At 46.6% G+C, this 19022-nt stretch overlaps 1 protein-coding gene across 1 annotated transcript in view; it reads right to left on the minus strand.

Annotated features, from left to right (window-relative positions):
• The window catches only part of FCHO2 (FCH and mu domain containing endocytic adaptor 2), an 81604-nt gene extending 69017 nt beyond the window's left edge, over positions 1 to 12587 (minus strand). The window contains exon 1 of the mRNA XM_069962819.1: positions 12386 to 12587. Coding sequence (XP_069818920.1) covers positions 12386 to 12418 — 33 coding nt within the window. The 5' untranslated portion in view covers positions 12419 to 12587. The remainder of the gene's footprint in view (positions 1 to 12385) is intronic.
• Between the last annotated feature and the right edge of the window lie 6435 nt (positions 12588 to 19022).

Consider the following 19022-nt stretch of genomic DNA (forward strand, 5'->3'; position numbering starts at 1 on the left):
TGCCTCCTTCACTGAGTGGCTGAGCGGCCCTGAGACGTAGCGTCTCGGGCGGCATCAGACACCAGGAAGCGGCCGGGAACCGGGCACCGGAGCGCCGTGACGCGCCACTGGAACCGGAGAGGGAAGTGGATGTCTTATTTCAGCCACCTCCTCCCCGGTCCCCCCAAAAAAGTGCCCCCATGCTGGAGCACCCCTTTAACCCCTTCGGCTCCCGCACCGCTGTCTCCATACATTACCTGGCTCTGGCTGCACGGGGTCCCGGAGTATTGCTCTGCCGCCCAGCCAATCAGTGTGTTGCCCAGCCGCAGCCACAGATTGGCTGGGCGGCAGAGCAGGACCCCGTGCAGCCAGAGCCAGGTAATGTATGGAGACAGCGGTGCGGCAGCCGAAGGGGTTAAGGGGGCGGCTGCATTACATACACGCAGCGGTGTTTCAGACCCCTGCTTGTATGTAGTGATAGGGGCCTTCCAGGACCTCGGCTCGTAGCAGAAACTCACAGCGAGTTTTTTACTGCGAGTTGGTATGAGTGAAGGCACCCTTTACTTTTGAGAGAAATTAAAAGGGTTATTCAGGTCAAATTAAAACAAAAAAAGGTGTTTTCTCCAAAAAATAGCAACTCACCTATCCCCAGGCGGAGTGTGGTATTAAAGGTGTTAGGGTATGTGCACACTACAGAATCCCGGAATTCGCTTGATGTAAAGCTAGCGCTGCAGACGCAGCTGGTAGCCTCAGGGAGCTGCACAGTAGATCTATACTGTGCAGCTGGGAAACATAATAGCACAATCATGCTGATTGATTCCCTTTAATACCATTCTCATCCTCAGTTTGGGTGTGGTCCTGCAGTTCAGTTCCATTAGGGTATAAACACACACACCGTATATACAGCGTATTTACTGCTGCGATACGCAGCAAACTCGCAGCAGATTAGATCTAAATAACTGAACACAGCATCAAATCTGTGCCAACAAATCTGCTGCGTATTTGTTGCATATCTGCTGCGTATACGGTGTGTGGGTTTATACCCTTAAAGTGAGTGGACGTGAATTGTAATACCATACACTATCTAGGGCAAGGGTGGTGCTGTTTTTGCAAGTAAGTGGCTGTTTTTTTTTCTAGTTCTGGTAAACACTTTTGATACCAAACGCAACAATCGTGCTGATTGGTTCCCTGTAAGTGCAGGATAAGCAGGAAAACCATATGTAACGTGTTCCACGGTGGCATGCATTTCTACTATTGCAGATTTGGAATATGTGACAAGTCAATGACTGCATGTAAACAATGGGCTGGGAAGCCAGAACATGGACTTCACTGAATGAGGCCAATTCACATTCAACCTACAGCCAGATCCACTGCAAAATAGTAAAAGGATATACCTATATTTTTACCACAAAAATGACAAGAGTAAGAAACCTAAACAGACAAAAAAAAAAAAAAAAACACAGACCTGACAACCAGGTCCATTCTCTCTCACTATCAAGTGAAGATGGATAACAAGATTATAAGATTTAATCCATTGAACGCACCTCAGTCTATTCCGGGATGTGAAGAGAAGCTGATCTTATAATGGGCTCAAAGAGCAGAGACACTGCAAAGTGCAATGCAACCTTCTAATAGTAAGTAATATAAAAGCAGTGGGCCCAGATGCTGAGTGAACCACAGCGGTAGTGCATTAATATACAGCCTGTGTATACACCAGAATTATGCTGCAAGACAAAGTCTGCAGATTTTACAGGATGCTGCACGTAACTTCTACCTTAAAAGTGGCCATGAAACCAGACGTGTCAGATAATTTTATGACATGTGTTTCAGCTGACCAGGCCCAGGCTAACATGTATTCTGACACAGATTTCCTGTTAGTGGCCGAACTCATAAATTCTGCTTACAGTATATGTGGCAGCACCTATATGCATTGACGTTCCTTATAAGAACACTGTGCCTTTAAGGAGAGACTGACCTACAGAAAACACCACGTAAGTGCACAATACTGTCACCAGGTAATAAATGTGTCATATGTATATAATATATGGCGCACCTTTTCCTTTAAGTTGCTCGTCTATGACTAAGACTCAGGAGGCTGGCCGCTCAGGAGGAAACAAGACATAACTAGGTGAGCGGCTCGGGGGACCTTACTGCTTAATAACATTATTTATCCTCCTAAGACTGCAAAAGGAATTAACCGAATGCAAAGAAAAATACTGAGTATGTGTAAACCAAGAAGACATGAGACCATAGAGGCTGATCTGTAGTCTACAGCCGTAGTGTCCAGTGTCCGCACCGTGTGCAGTGCACTATTTATAGGGAGGGAACACAGTATAGAGAAACTCCACAGGGACATATAGGCCACATGGTGACCTACTGCACACCCTGAAGGGCAACAACCCTTAGCCTGTGACACACCAGCGTCTGTGAGAATCATTCTCAATTTACAGCCAGCAAGAACAGGAAACAATCCCAGCACAAAAAAAAAAGCTTTCTAGATTAAAAGTGGGTCCAAAGGGATACTAGTTCTTAAGGAGGGTCCGCCATAAAAACGTGAGACGACCAAGGCCATTCCTGCTCCACTGGGAATTCTGGGATAGAAAGTGCATGCAAATAGCTCACACACCATTTAGGCAAAGTGGTGTCTATTCAAGTCAATGATTCACTCCATCTGGGAGTCTTGGAACATTGACTGAGGATATATACCAAGTCTCTGACATGAAGGGATACCAATTTGCTTGAAGAGGATGTACCACCAGGTACATCCTCTTTAACCTGAACCCACTGATCGAACGGCGCCGGCACGGGGAAGCCGATGCCGCGGTCCGTTTTTCGGACCGAGGCCCGGTTCCTGTGCACTGCACCGTTCTATGCACCGGAACCGTCCGGTGCCCAAGCACTGGAGGCCGACAGGGCCGCCCCCAGTGGGAGGGAATTCCCTCCCCTGTATGACGCGGCTCCATTAGAATGAATGGAGCCACATCATACAGAGGAAGGAATTCCCTCCCACTGGGGGTGGCCCTGCCAGCCTCCAGTGCTTGAGCACCGGCCGGTTCCGGTGCATAGAACGGCGCCCGTGCCGGCGCAGTTCGATCAATGTGTTTAGGTTAAAGAGGATGTACCTGGTGGTACATTCTCTTTAAGTGGTGTGAGAACTATTTGCATATGCCTTCTTCCTAGATTACAAATGAAAGGCTCTGACCCTCTGGCTTATGGCATGTGCAAACAATGGAATACGTGCAGAGACTTCAAGCAGAGGCCGCCACACGTCCTCCGCTTTAAGTCCTGCCCGCCCGCCCCAGAATTATATTCGGCAGCGAATTCCGCAGTCTGCCCAATGAATTTGGGCGAACGGCAGAATTCACTGGTGAATATTTTTGAATCTATGGTATAGGTGGGTTGGACAACTAATGGCTTTATCCATGTTTTCCAGGACTCCCTAAAGTGACATCCAACTTCTCTACACCCCATGTTCTTCCTCAATCACACCATTCTCCATATACTTTCTAAACCTGGGAAAATCCCACAAGAATTGCAGTTAGTGTAATCCTGATGACTAGGCCTCGCTCCTAGTTAGGTCACTGAATTATAATATGGACTCACACTGACACTGATCTTTTGGTTATATGCTGCTGTCTAAGGTCATACCTGCAATTCCCATACCGGGAAGACTGTGAAAGGGCCGGCATCTAGTAAAGTGGCCAGTCAGTGTAAATGACCTACTAACAGTCATAAGATGTGGCAGAGAAGCACAATACTTGTCATTCCAAGGATGATGATATCTTTCATACAGACAACAATTACAAGCCATTACTATATAAAAAAATATGTAAATGAGCAAGCGCTCTCACATCCATTACACCCACACAGCGCTGCAGGTAAGAAGCCTATGTATACTTGGGTTGGGTTCTCTCTCCATTTGCACACTAATTATCTCAAAAGAGTAAGGGTCCTTTTACACTGAACGATTTTTAACGATTAACGATAAACAATCGCAAACGAGATTAATTATAGTTACCCTGAATGAAACAGTTTCCCATATTACACAGAACGATGGTCGTTAGATACAATCGTTAAAGAACATTCAAACAAAACGATCATGCCTACACAAATGAACGACCAACGATGATTTGCGAACATGATGAAAGATCACGAACAACGATTTATTGCTCGTCGCTCAATCGTTACGAGTGTTCACACGGGAAGATTATCGCTGCAAAAACGATCGTTATCGCAAATCGTTGAAAGATAATCGCTTCGTCCGTTTATCCCTCTGATCTCAGCAAAACAATGGACAATGTGCAATTACACTGAACGAATAGTGAAAAAATGCCAAACTTGAGCAAACGAATGTGGAATTACGGCGAACGTTTAACGATAATTTTAGTTTCAGATCTAAATCAACGACATACGAACTATTTTTCGATTGTTGCCTGCAATTACACAGAACGATTATCGTTTAAATTCGAACGACATAACGATTTTTTGCACGATAATCGTCCTGTGTAATAGGGCCCTAACCCAGAGTCCAATAAACCCTTTCACATCAGAACCACCACGGGAAGGCTGTATATGATACAGGCCTATGGATGCTTATACACATAGGCAGCCATGACAGTGCACCCAACAGAAGGAGACACAAGTGTAGTGGATATACTCTAAAGACAAAGCACACACCGCTGTATGCATCTCCTGGAGAATATAATAGCTAATCGCATACAATGCCATTCCTTAATATAATCAGGAGGAGCGCCGAACTTGAGGCCATAATAACATCAAGCTATTGTACTACAAGACAACTTCACACCTTGCTAAAGAATGGCTAATGTACTCAGGAAGGAGATGGAAGGATTAGGAGGACTGGAGGAGCAGACGTCTACACAATGATTACATCACAGAGACTATACCTCTACAAAGTCCTATATATAGTGGGAATCAATAAATCCCCCTCCTGCCCTGCAGCCTCCCCGCAGATCACACTGACAGGGCCATAGCACATGGGATATAATTGTTAGCAGTGCATTAGGAATTGCTCTAGCTTTCTTCTATGGGATATGCTTCTTGGAGGTATATTCCTTATAAAGCTGATGGCCTATCCTCAGGGTAATATATATTATGTGGCTACCTATAGTGGTGCTTGTGTAAGTGCTGCAGCCCCCTCACTGTTTACAGACCCCCGCTTATCTATTATTTAGGATAAACCATTTACAAAATAATGCTGTGAACTATTTGATACTTAAACAAAGAAAAGACACAAACAAAAAATGGCTTCCATAGCCAAATAGAGAAACACAATGACCTGCGTCACACCCGATGCAACCAGAAAAAAAAGATCTTATAGGAAACCATGGAGTTTTGTCACTGGTTTCTGTCCAGCGACGGGGAGAGAGATTGGAGGGGCCTACAGGAACATAATTTTCCCCCGCACATGACCTATAATATACAGTTTCACCTATTTTGTAGGCCCAACAATCTAGCCCTGTTTACACACATATATTAGTCGTCCATTAAGAATCAACCCATGTACACGTTTTACTTAACATTGTGAAAATCGGTCCTAGTAGATACGTAGATCCAATAGTTGTGTGATGTGTACAATACCTTGTGCAGTCACACCAGACAGCACAGGTCTCAGCTACTGCCTTTCCCAATGGAAGCTTTACAAGAATATTTTTCCTAGATCAGGGACTGTCTTGGGAAATCCAGGACACAAGGGAATCATCAAACCAACTAACCATCTGCTATTTACTGTGCTGTGCTGTTGTAGGATTTCCTCAATAACACATGGCTGGGTTACGTTAACTTTTTGAGCACAGTCATATGAATAACTTCCTTTCACACCCTAGGCCTTTTACTTTGCCCCAAACCTATGGCTATCTAGACCTCCACCCAATGAAGACAAGACCCTACGTCATCCACCGGCTGCAGCACGGATCATGATGGGATAGGAACATAGGGACAGATCTGCCCCCGTACGTGTGTTTTACACCACCAAATGTGTGAGAAAATGTATAGGCATTGGTGCTGCACTGGGCAAAGGGATATATATAGGGTAACTTCCTCACTGGACATTCTTGCAAGTCAACGTTTGTCCCAATTAAAGGCCTAAAGGTCGCTATGCACCTTACGTTTGTCTGCTGTCAATATACCGTGAAAGGGGCTCTCCCAACCATCCACTGACATAGGATGTTGGTGGAGACAGGGGTCCGATGTGGTGGAAAATCACAGCCCAACCCCTTTGTTTTGGGAGAGAAGCCGCAGCCAGAGCTCTCTCCCTGCGGCTTACTCCTCACCATAGAGAACACAGGTGTATGCCCAGCTTTAGAATAAGGGTCCTATTACACGGATCGATTTTTAACGATAAAAGACTAACGATAAACTATCGCAAACAAGATTGTTTATTGTTAACCTGAAATCGTTCACCATATTACACAGAATGATATTCGTTAGTTACGATCGTTACTATGATCTTTATTGCGATCGTTTCTATGATCGTTTATTCCTTTTGATCCCAGCAAAACAATGTTAAATGTGCTATTACACTGAAAGATTAGTGAAAAAATGCAGAATTTGAGCGAACGAATGTGGAATTACAGCGAACGATTAACGATAATTTTAGGTTCTGATTTAAATCAACGATCAACGACATACGAACGATTTTTCGATCGTTGCCTGCAATTACACAGAACAATTATCGTTTAAATTCGAACGATTTAACGATTTTTCGCACAATAATCGTCCCGTGTAATAGGGCCCTGAGACTGTGACCCTGTCATAGTAAAAAAGAAAAAAAAAGTGTTGACTGGTCAGCATCTGGGTGTCCTGGCTCGCATCAATACCTAGAAATAGCAAAGCACACAACTAAGTATTTCTCTCATTGTGATCTCCATAGATTTATAACGGAGCGTCTCTTGTCCAGTGAGGTGGAGGTCAGAGGGAGCCAGAGAGAGAAGCACTCAACTGTGCCCCTCTCCCAACTAACCAGAGGTCAGTGAGGGTCTGCACATTCAGACTCCAACCAATCCAGCATACGTATGCTTAATAAAGACCTTTTAATGGTAGAAATGTCTCACCCCGTACCTGACTTCATGAATAAACTGAACTAAGGATTCATACTACATCTGGATGCTGTTGGACTTCTTACTTATCTGCATGTCATCTGGTTGCTGTCTGAATTGGCGGCTGAACAGCATGCATCCCCCTAACTTGTGGCACACTGTACTATAGATACTCCTGGGACCCCATTGTGTTTGATGTGTCGGGTGACACGTCAAAAGTTTTTCATTACCCATCTACAGATGGGTAACTATTCCTTCTGGGAAAGATTTTGGATCAGCAAATAATCCCCAGTAATGTTCTAAGGCTTCTAAAGAAGCAAAACACTAATACACAGGGATGCTACCTACAATAGGGAACAGAGAGCAAAGCCTGGTTTAGGTGTTATAGGACACATGGCACAATGTAACAGAACTGGCACTGAGAAAAGTGTGCTTTATGCTCATAGCACATAGGGGACACCAGCACAGACAGGAAATACTACATCCGCACCAAATCACATGGATTTTCCTGCAGATTATGTAGCGGAGAATACATCAATGGGCTGAAAATCTGCAATAATACATTTTATTGGGGATTTACTGCACATTGTCACTTCCCCCTTCGGAGGTAAATGGAGAAAATCTACAACATAAATGGCAATGCTGCAAATCTGCCTAAACTCGGCCCCACCGGTCGACATCAGCAGCCATTCTGTGCAGATCTTTTACACATCGTGTGGATGAGATTTCCTAAAATCTATTTATACATCAGATGCCATTTCAATCGATAATATGTTTCTATGACCAACGCTTACTTGCTTTTCAGCATGACATTACACCAACGTGGCCAACATACAGGCATTCACATACAGAGACTGTGGGCTTGGCGGACATCACTACTGAGCACCATCTGCTCATCTTCCAGCTGTGCAATATATTCAGCCAATATATACAGCTTTCATCTCTACAGAAACAGAAGCTATAGAGCAGTAGTAGTGGGGTCAGGGACCATTATATCACAAGAGCCACTTAGTAGAGCTTGATACTCACGGCTGTCAAAGGACATAAAATGGGTTAAAAGAGGATTTTATTGTGGATTCTCCATACATACTGCATAAGTGCTGGGTTCGGAGAACGTAGGTACAACAATACTACATTCCTCCACTTTTTGTAAAACAAATGCTTTTGTTAAGGGGGCTCTAAGTGGGGAGAGGTATGTGATGTATGTGTATCCTGTAACCTTATCCCACCAGTCAATGGCAGAAGTCAATAAATAAGAGCAGGGGGGCTTCAACAGGGCACATAGTTCAATAGTGACATCACACACCAGAAAGCCATGGTACATAGTAGACTATTACTTCACTCACCATAAAAAGGATTTTCCCATGTGTAAAGCCATAAAACTGAAGTCTGTGTTAGGTTAGTAACTACCTGCTGACCCCTCAATGGATTTGGGTTGTGCAATTGGTGGTGGGGTTGTATTCTGTCAGTCCGCCAGCTCCCATAATGGGGTGATTCCTATCCCAGTTGTGGGTTCCTCTGCTTGCAGTCATGTAATGTTTACAGCCGTGCAAGTGCATGAAACCATGTAGTCTTGTCCACTATAACCACACAGCTTTATCCTAAAAGCCAGACAACACATACATTGAGAAATCTACTGCAGACAGTATAGCAACCAAAGTTTCCTGTTCTTCAAATGCATAGAACACATATATACAATATACTGCTCCATAGGCAACTTCATTACACATGACAAGCACGGCCACACGTGGATATCACCACAGCATAGCTAATACGGGTACAAGCCCATCCAGTGTGTCCCTAGTCAATGCTGCTACTTGTCATGTGATAACCGCAAGACAAACATTCAATGCATATATTATATACAGGATATCTCCACATCCACAGGATAGTTTACTACCCTATATACAGTATTCTTATTCAGATCCATTACACACCAGATGCCAACCATGCCTGACAGACCCCAATGACATTTAATAGGGTCCATTTCCGGAACAACTCTCTCTGCTGTGCTAATCTGCTCGGTATTATCAGGTGTGAACTCAGCCTTACATTCACTATGTGTAAGGGAAAAGACTCCACTCAGTCCTTGCTTCTTCTCCTCAGTGGGGTCTGCTGGTTATCATTATACAGTAATATGTAGGCGCATGCTCTAATAATGTTAGTGCAACATTTATAGCAGTATACAGTAAGCAAGGCAGCATTTACATCTATAAACTGCATTAGGCTCCATTCATACGGAGCAAAACAAGCGGAATCCCCCCAGCCTCCCTGTCATATTGGCAGTCTATGGGAGGCTTGCACGCCTTCTCTCTCTGCTTCTCTCCGTGATGAAGAATGGACTTGTCCACTCTTCAGCGCGGAGAGAGGAGGCTCTCGGGCCTCCCATAGACTGTCATTATGAGCCTGTTTTGCTCCGTGTGAACCGAGCCTTATGATGCTGGTACACACTGGAACGCTAACGGTATACCATTAGTTTATGAATGGCAAGGGACAGCAACCATCCTGAGAATGAGAATTTGGACTAATATATCCTAATGGCCAGCCCTATCTTTTTTATAGTGAAGTCGAGAGAGGCTCAGCAAGCTGTGACAGTCACCACAGTCCCATCCTCTCCTATATACCTCGCTATGACATGTCAGGTGTTAGTCACAACTAGGAGGAGACTTTAAAGAGTCTACGTCATGAGATGCAGAATCTAAAATTACCATGAACAGGGTGGATGCTACAGGGGCTGACAACGCTCTTCTGAGGAAGCACCATCCAAACGCATGGTCCAAACAGCATAGATCACCACAACTCTGTTCTGGCACAAGCTACACACTAACGTACAGCACATCTAACCTACCACAAAAAAGACATTTTTCTCACACTAAATTCAATGGAAAACTTTACAGTTTACATGTAGTTTGTAGGCTGTCACATGGAAAATGAAATCCAATCTAGGAAAATCTCTAAACAGTCAAGTGGGCGGTCCTACTTACTGATTGACAGCTATCCGTATTAATTTAAACTGAAAGCTGTGAATTGCAGAGTAGGACCGCCCACCAATAGAGAATGAATGGATGATGGACATACATGGTCACTGCAGATCTCCTTTATCAGGTTCAGTGGGGGTCTCAAAGATCGGCTGATCAGCTAGTGATCTCCTGTCCTGTGGATAAGAAAATAACTTTGCATGTTGGGCTAATCCCCTGTTCTTATTTATATACTTGTTATGGCACAATAGAAATATAAAAACCCTCAATTTGCACTCTATTTTAAGGATGGGGAACCTACGGCCTGCCGGCTGTTGCAAAACTACTATTCCCATCATGCTTGGACAGCCAAAGCCAGGCATGATTGAGATTGTAGTTTTGCAACAGCCGGCAGGCCCTATGTAGTTCTACAGTAAGCAAATCACACACTGAGACGTCTGTGCACAGCACCAACCTAGAGTAGCATCAATCTTTTATCTGCTGCAGCTTTACCCAGCCGCTCACTGACACTGAGGCATCAGCAGTCTATGGGCAGCTAAGGGCTTCATGCATAGGGCCACAGCTCTGAGGGACCGCCACAGGGACAGTAATACAACAACCTGCAAACAACTGGAGCCTAGCTGCATCGCAAAACTACAAATCCCATCATTCACTGCCAGGGAATGATGGGAGATATGGTTACACAACAGCTAGGGAAACACTGCAAAACTGGTTGTCACATCTGTGGTTATAGCAAAACCACAAACACAGGTGACTGTACACATTGGCCCATAGAGAAACACAGCAGAGAGTCACATACATGTACACACAGCCCCATACATGTACACACAGCCCCATACATGTACACACAGCCCCATACATGTACACACAGCCCCATACATCACATACATGTACACACAGCCCATACATCACATACATGTACACACAGCCCCATACATCACATACATGTACACACAGCCCCATACATCACATACATGTACACACAGCCCCATACATCACATACATGTACACACAGCCCCATACATCACATACATGTACACACAGCCCCATACATCACATACATGTACACACAGCCCCATACATGTACACACAGCCCCATACATCACATACATGTACACACAGCCCCATACATCACATACATGTACACACAGCCCCATACATCACATACATGTACACACAGCCCCATACATGTACACACAGCCCCATACATCACATACATGTACACACAGCCCCATACATCACATACATGTACACACAGCCCATACATCACATACATGTACACACAGCCCCATACATCACATACATGTACACACAGCCCCATACATCACATACATGTACACACAGCCCCATACATCACATACATGTACACACAGCCCCATACATCACATACATGTACACACAGCCCCATACATCACATACATGTACACACAGCCCCATACATGTACACACAGCCCCATACATCACATACATGTACACACAGCCCCATACATCACATACATGTACACACAGCCCCATACATCACATACATGTACACACAGCCCCATACATGTACACACAGCCCCATGCATCACATACATGTACACACAGCCCCATACATCACATACATGTACACACAGCCCCATACATCACATACATGTACACACAGCCCCATACATGTACACACAGCCCATACATCACATACATGTACACACAGCCCCATACATCACATACATGTACACACAGCCCCATACATCACATACATGTACACACAGCCCCATACATCACATACATGTACACACAGCCCCATACATGTACACACAGCCCCATACATCACATACATGTACACACAGCCCCATACATGTACACACAGCCCCATACATGTACACACAGCCCCATACATGTACACACAGCCCCATACATGTACACACAGCCCCATACATGTACACACAGCCCCATACATGTACACACAGCCCCATACATGTACACACAGCCCCATACATGTACACACAGCCCCATACATGTACACACAGCCCCATACATGTACACACAGCCCCATACATGTACACACAGCCCCATACATCACATACATGTACACACAGCTCTATAGAGAACCGCAGCCTGTCACATACATGTACACACAGCCCTAGAGAACCGCAGCCTGTCACATACATGTACACACAGCCCTAGAGAACCGCAGCCTGTCACATACATGTACACACAGCCCTATAGAGAACCGCAGCCCGTGGCCAGCCTGTCACACATGCCCCCATTATCCCTATCCCCAGGGCCCCGTCACACACACATCCCCGGGGTCCGAGCACTGTGTGCCCGCAGGGAGGGGAGGACAGGAGGCCGGACACCGGGCAGGAAGCGCCGCACACCAATGCTCACCCAGAAATTATCCAGGAAATACGCCATGACCATCCTGCTAGTGTACAATGGGAGTCACTGCTCCAGTGTATTATCTCCAATGCGGCCCACAGCCCGCCGCTGTCCCGGCCCGATGTACTGGTGTCCTCCCTCGGCTCTCGTCCAACCTACGGAACCAGACGGAATCCCACAGCCGCCGCCTCCTCCCCCTCCTCCTGGAGCTTGGAACGCGCATGCGTGTTCGGTAGAGGGTGGGAATCGTAGTAGCGCGCCAGCTAGCGGCCAAAACGTGAAAGACGTGGACTTGCCAGAACTTGCTTTTTTTCTTCTTCAATAAACTTTATTGAATAAAAAAATGCGCAAAATGGTTACTCGGCAGTTGCACGTAAGTCTGTGTGCCCAGGACTGTAGAGGAAACTGTGGGTTGCAGTGGCTGAAATCCTGTCCTGTTAAAGGGGTTATCCAGCGCTACAAAAACATGGCCACTTTGCCCCTACTGTTGTCTCCAGTTTGGGTGGGGTTTTGAAACTCAGTTCCATTGAAGTAAATGGAGCTTAATTGCAAACCACACCTGAACTGGAGACAACAGTAGGGGGAAAAGTGGCCATGTTTTTGTAGCGTTGGATAACCCCTTTAACCCTTTAAGGATGGGGCCAATTTTCGTTTTTGCGTTTTCGGTTTTTCCCCCTTGTGTTTAAAAGGCCATAGCACTTGCATTTTTCCACCTAGAAACCCATATGAGCCCTTATTTTTTGCGTCACTAATTGTACTTTGCAATGACAGGCTGAATTTTTGCATAAAGTATACTACGAAACCAGAAAAAAATTCAAAGTGTGGTGAAATTAAAAAAAAAAACGCATTTCTTTTATTTGGGGGCATGGTGTATTTATGCCTTTCGCCCTGGGGTAAAACTGACTTGTTATGCATGTTCCTCAAGTCGTTACGATTAAAACAATATATAACATGTATAATTTTTATATTGTATCTGATGGCTTGTAAAAAATTCAAACCATTGTTAACAAATATATGTTCCGTAAAATCGCTCCATTCCCAGGCTTATAGCGCTTTTATCCTTTGGTCTATGGGGCTGTGTCAGGTGTCATTTTTTGCGCCATGATGTGTTCTTTCTATCGGTACCTTGATTGCGCATATACGACTTTTTGATCGCTTTTTATGAGATTTTTTTAGGATTTGATGCAACCAAAAATGCGCAATTTTGCACTTTGGGATTTTTTTGCGCTCACGCCGTTTACCGTGCGAGATCAGGAATGTGATTATTTAATAGTTCGGGCAATTACGCACGCGGAAATAGCAAACATGTTTATTTATTTATTTATTTACTTTTATTCAAAACCTGGGAAAAGGGGGGTGATTCAGACTTTTATTAGGGGAGGGGGCTTTTTACTAATAACAATACTTTTTTTTTTACACATATACTAGAAGCCCCTCTGGGGTTAGGGTTATTCCCCCTGGGGGACTTCTAGTATATACACTTTGATCTCTCATTGAGATCTTTGCTGTATAGTTATACAGCAAAGATCAATGAGATCGGCACTCATTTGCTTTCGGCTGCTGCAGCCGAAAACAAACGAGTGCCGAGCCGAGGACGGCGCCATCTTGGAGCGGTCCCCGGCCGGCAGCAGTAACGGAGATTACTGTATTAGCGGGCACGGCAATCGGACCATGCCCGCTAATACCCGCAGTCCCGGGCTACAAGCGGCACCCCGTACCGCGGCGGTTTAGAGCGGGGTCGCCGCGCGGCCCCGCTCTGAACACCTCTTACGGGGGCATGACGTACCGGTACGACATGCGTCCATAAGAGGTTAATGTACCACATGAGCAGGTACAGCACACCATGGGGGAGATTTATCAAACATGGTATAAAGTGAAACTGTCTCAGTTGCCCCTAGCAACCAATCAGATTCCACCTTTCATACACAGACTCTTTGGAAAATGAAAGGTGGAATCTGATTGGTTGCTAGGGGCAACTGAGCCAGGTTCATTTTACACCATGTTTGATAAATCTCCCCGTATGTTCACACATGGCAGCTACATTGCAGATTTTGCCTTCCTTATTGACATTAAATGTAGAACTCTGTAACTGGTCTGCAGTGTATCGACCATACATTCAGCTTATTCAGACATTGGGAAAAGAGATGAGCGAATCTCCATCACGCTTGGGTCTGTCTGAACCTGAGCGTGCAGCATTTGATTACCTGTGGATGAACAAGTTTGATGCCTGGAAAGCATGGAGACAGCAATTGGCCATAGGCTGCATCTGTGTTTCCAGGACTCCCTAGGCCTAGGGCTGCATCTAACCTCAGCAGCCACCACTAATCAAATGCTGCACGCTTAGGTTCAGACAGACCCAAGCGTGCTGGAGATTCGCTCATCTCTAATTCGGAATAATTGTAGCTTCCATCTCTGTAGAAACAGTTTGGGTCTGTCCAGTGGCGGATTATAATGTGGGCGGTTCGGGCGGCTCCGGGGGGGCCCATGCCGCGCCGCCCACATTATAATGCCGCTGCGGCCCGGTCCCCCCACGCCGCTGCGGTGACTTTCTTGTGACCGTAAGCATTGTTTTGCTTGCGGTCACAAGAGTCCGGCTCCGTCTGTCCCCGGCCCCGGCTGATGTGCGGCTGCCGGTGGAGTCCTGTCCTATCCCAGGGCAGCGTGCGCATCAGAGAGCTCCCGTGCGCCTGTGGCTGTGACTTCCGGTGCACGGGGAGCTCTGTGATGCGCGCGCTGCCGGGGGATAGGACAGGACTCCACCGGCAGCCGCACATCAGCCGGGGGACAGACGGAGCCTGCAGGAGAGGAGAGGATCGATGGGTGAACGGACGACAGGTGAGGTTTTTTTTGTTTTTTTTAATGTTATCTGCTGTGCACAGGGCAGGGGGGGGGAAGAGGGGGGACATCTATAAGGTGGGGGGAGAAGAGGGGGAACATCTATAAGGTGGGGGGGAGAAGAGGGGGAACATCTATAAGGTGGGGGGGGAGAAGAGGGGGAACATCTATAAGGTGGGGGGGAGAAGAGGGGGAACATCTATAAGGTGGGGGGGAGAAGAGGGGGAACATCTATAAGGTGGGGGGGAGAAGAGGGGGAATATCTATAAGGTGGGGGGGAAGAGGGGGAACATCTATAAGGTGGGGGGGAAGAGGGGGAACATCTATAAGGTGGGGGGGGGGAAGAGGGGGAACATCTATAAGGTGGGGGAGAGGGGGAACATCCATAAGGTGGGGGGAGAGGGGGACCATCCATAAGGTGGGGGTGGGGGGAGAGGGGGACCATCTATAAGGTGGGGGTGGGGGGAGAGGGGGACCATCTATAAGGTGGGGGTGGGGGGAGAGGGGGACCATCCATAAGGTGGGGGTGGGGGGAGAGGGGGACCATCTATAAGGTGGGGGGAGAGGGACCATCTATAAGGTGGGGGTGGGGGGAGAGGGGGACCATCTATAAGGTGGGGGGAGAGGGACCATCTATAAGGTGGGGGTGGGGGGAGAGGGGGACCATCTATAAGGTGGGGGTGGGGGGAGAGGGGGACCATCTATAAGGTAGGGGGGGAGTGGGACCATCTATAAGGGGGGGAAGAGGGGGACCATCTATAAGGGGGGGAAGAGGGGGACCATCTATAAGGGGGGGGGGAAGAGGGGGACCATCTATAAGGGGAGAAGGGGTGACCAACTCCTATAGGATTAGCACCCTCCTCTCCTGACATCCTCTGTGCTGCTGGGACCTCCCCTATAAGACCAGCGCCCTCCTCTCCTGACATCCTCTGTGCTGCTGTGACCCTGTGACCTACCCTATAAGATCAGCACCCTCCTCTCCTGACATCCTCTGTGCTGTTGTGACCCTGTGACCTCCCCTATAAGATCAGCGCCCTCCTCTCCTGACATCCTCTGTGCTGCTGTGACCCTGTGACCTCCCCTATAAGATCTCTGAGATCTATGAGATTCTGAGATAGTCTTCTGAGATAATAAAAAAATAAACATATGAAGTAACTAAATGGTTGTTTGCTTTTTGTTTACATAATTATTGTACTGTTGGTCTCCAGTCTTCTACTACAGTGGTACCTTGGTTTAAGAGTAACTTGGATTGAGAGCGTTTTGCAAGAAGAGCTCACAGTTTTTCAACTGTGACTTGGTTTAAGAGCATTGCTTTGGTTTAAGAGCTCCCTGTACTGGGTGGAAGGGAGTGGGGGAGGGGCATGGTCTGCATAGCAGGGTCTGCAGCACTGTGCTCTGACCCAGGAAGTCTCCCTCACCTTCCGAATCATAGCAGATCCACTTCAGGCTGGGGCTTGCATCAGGGGACAGGACTGTGGGGGTAATCTCTCCATAGCTGTAACCCCTCTCTCCCCAAACAGAGAGTGCTACTATACTGTGCCCACTTTTGTCCTGCTCATTCCTTCATACTCCCTGCAGTCTTCTGCAGTTGCATCCTGTAGCTACAAACTGCTGCTGTGTTTTTCAGGTTTATGCACTTACTATACATTATGCACCACATGCTGATTGCTATAGTGTACAGTAACTTATAATATAACTAGAGATGAGCGAACCTGGAGCATGCTCGAGTCGATCCGATCCCGAACTTTCAGCATTTGATTAGCGGGGGCTGCTGAACTTGGATAAAGCCCTAAGGCTATGTGGAAATCATGGATATAGTCATTGGCTGTATCCATGTTTTCCAGACAACCTTAGAGCTTTATCCAACTTCAGCAGCCACCGCTAATCAAATACCGAACGTTTGGGTTCGGATCGACTCAAACCCGAACCCGGTTCGCTCATCTCTAGAAGGGACACATGGTTGGAGATGCAGGCACTACAATCACAGAGGTTGTCATTCCTGTTAAGTTTTGTAGGTGAGATTTCTGGTGTTATTAGAATGCCTAGGAAAATGAACCTATCCCCCAGCTGTATTTCCCTCCATCACTGTAAAACTTTTGGCAGGAGACACAGCCAGACATGTGGCTGGAACTTTACATGGACATAGTAAAAACATTTATGCTGTTGCAGGAGTAGCGGCCTGTATTGCTGCATCAGACAGCATAGGCAATAGCCCTCTAGTTCTGAATAAAATTTAGTTCTAGTTTTTGGTTTATGTTTTACCATATAGTACTTATGGTCCGTGTGCGCCCGCATTAGAACTCCCCGCTCCATAGGGTGCACTGACAGGGTTTTCTGCTATTCAATGAAGTTTTTTACGGCGCCGGTAGGGATCGCAGTCAGAGTGTATACTATGTGTATACACTCCGGACAGGATTCCCTCAGAAGGCAGCACTACGTAAGTTCCGTGGGAATCACGGGCCGTTGTAACAACGACAGTGATTCCCATGGAACTTACGTTGTGTGAACTTAGGCTTATTGTGATTGTTTATGTTAAGCATTATCATTATTCTGGTCAAACCCTGTTCTCACTGAATTAGTATATGTAGAGGTAATAGATACATTGGATTGTTTGTGCATTATTATATAACATGTGGTTCAGGAAAGAAAAAGAGTGCTGCACCTCACACCTATGGCTGATACTGGTGCCCCTAGGCTCAATAAAAAACACATCAGAATTTTGTGTATGAATTGGTCAAGCCACACTGCCCCATGTACCATCGTGCAGGTATCTGATACACATGGGTCCCTACACTTTTAATCCCTCCTGTCTTTTCCCATTCTGTCTGCAGCAGCTATGGTGAGCGCAATACCTCATCCAGACTTGTGCTGTTTGGGGGCGACCTTCTCCGCCGGCGGTGCTGGCCGGGTTCTGGTGTGGTGTTTTTGGGTCTGGTCCTGTGGCATGGGGTCGCAGGGCTGTCCCATGGCCCCTGTTCCCTGACTGTGCGCGCCTGCGGGGTTGGTGGCCACTGACTGGCACGGTGTGGACTTAGTGTAGGGACCCATGTGTATCAGATACCTGCATGATGGTACATGGGGCAGTATGGCTTGATTAATTCATACACAAAATTCTGATGTGTTATTTATTTAGCCTAGGGGCACCACTATAAGCCATAGGTGTGAGGTGCAGCACTCTTTTTCTTCCCTGAACCGCATTTTGTTTCTCTCTTTTCTCCGTGTTTTGCACTCCTCCTGGTGAGACCCACATGACCGCAATTAGCAGGAGACACCTGAGTGCACATGGTTTTAATCCCTCCTGTCTTTTCCCATTCTGTCTGCAGCAGCTATGGTGAGCGCAATACCTCATCCAGACTTGTGCTGTTTGGGGGCGACCTTCTCCGCCGGCGGTGCTGGCCGGGTTCTGGCGTGGTGTTTTTGGGTCTGGTCCTGTGGCATGGGGGTCGCAGGGCCGTCCCATGGCCCCCGTTCCCTGACTGTGCGCGCCTGCGGGGTTGGTGGCCACTGACTGGCACGGTGTGGACTTAGTGTAGGGACCCATGTGTATCAGATACCTGCACGATGGTACATGGGGCAGTATGGCTTGATCAATTCATACACAAAATTCTGATGTGTTATTTATTTAGCCTAGGGGCACTAGTATCAGCCATAGGTGTGAGGTGCAGCACTCTTTTTCTTCCCTGAACCGCATTATATAACATGTATTGCTATGGGGCAATAAGCTCTGCATGCTGCCATATAAGTGGTTTGTAAAACAAATTTTTATTTACAATTTTCTTTAATATAATTGTGTCTAGCTTTTAACTATTAC

Source organism: Dendropsophus ebraccatus, chromosome 3 (assembly GCF_027789765.1).
Source record: "Dendropsophus ebraccatus isolate aDenEbr1 chromosome 3, aDenEbr1.pat, whole genome shotgun sequence".
NCBI lineage: Eukaryota > Metazoa > Chordata > Amphibia > Anura > Hylidae > Dendropsophus > Dendropsophus ebraccatus.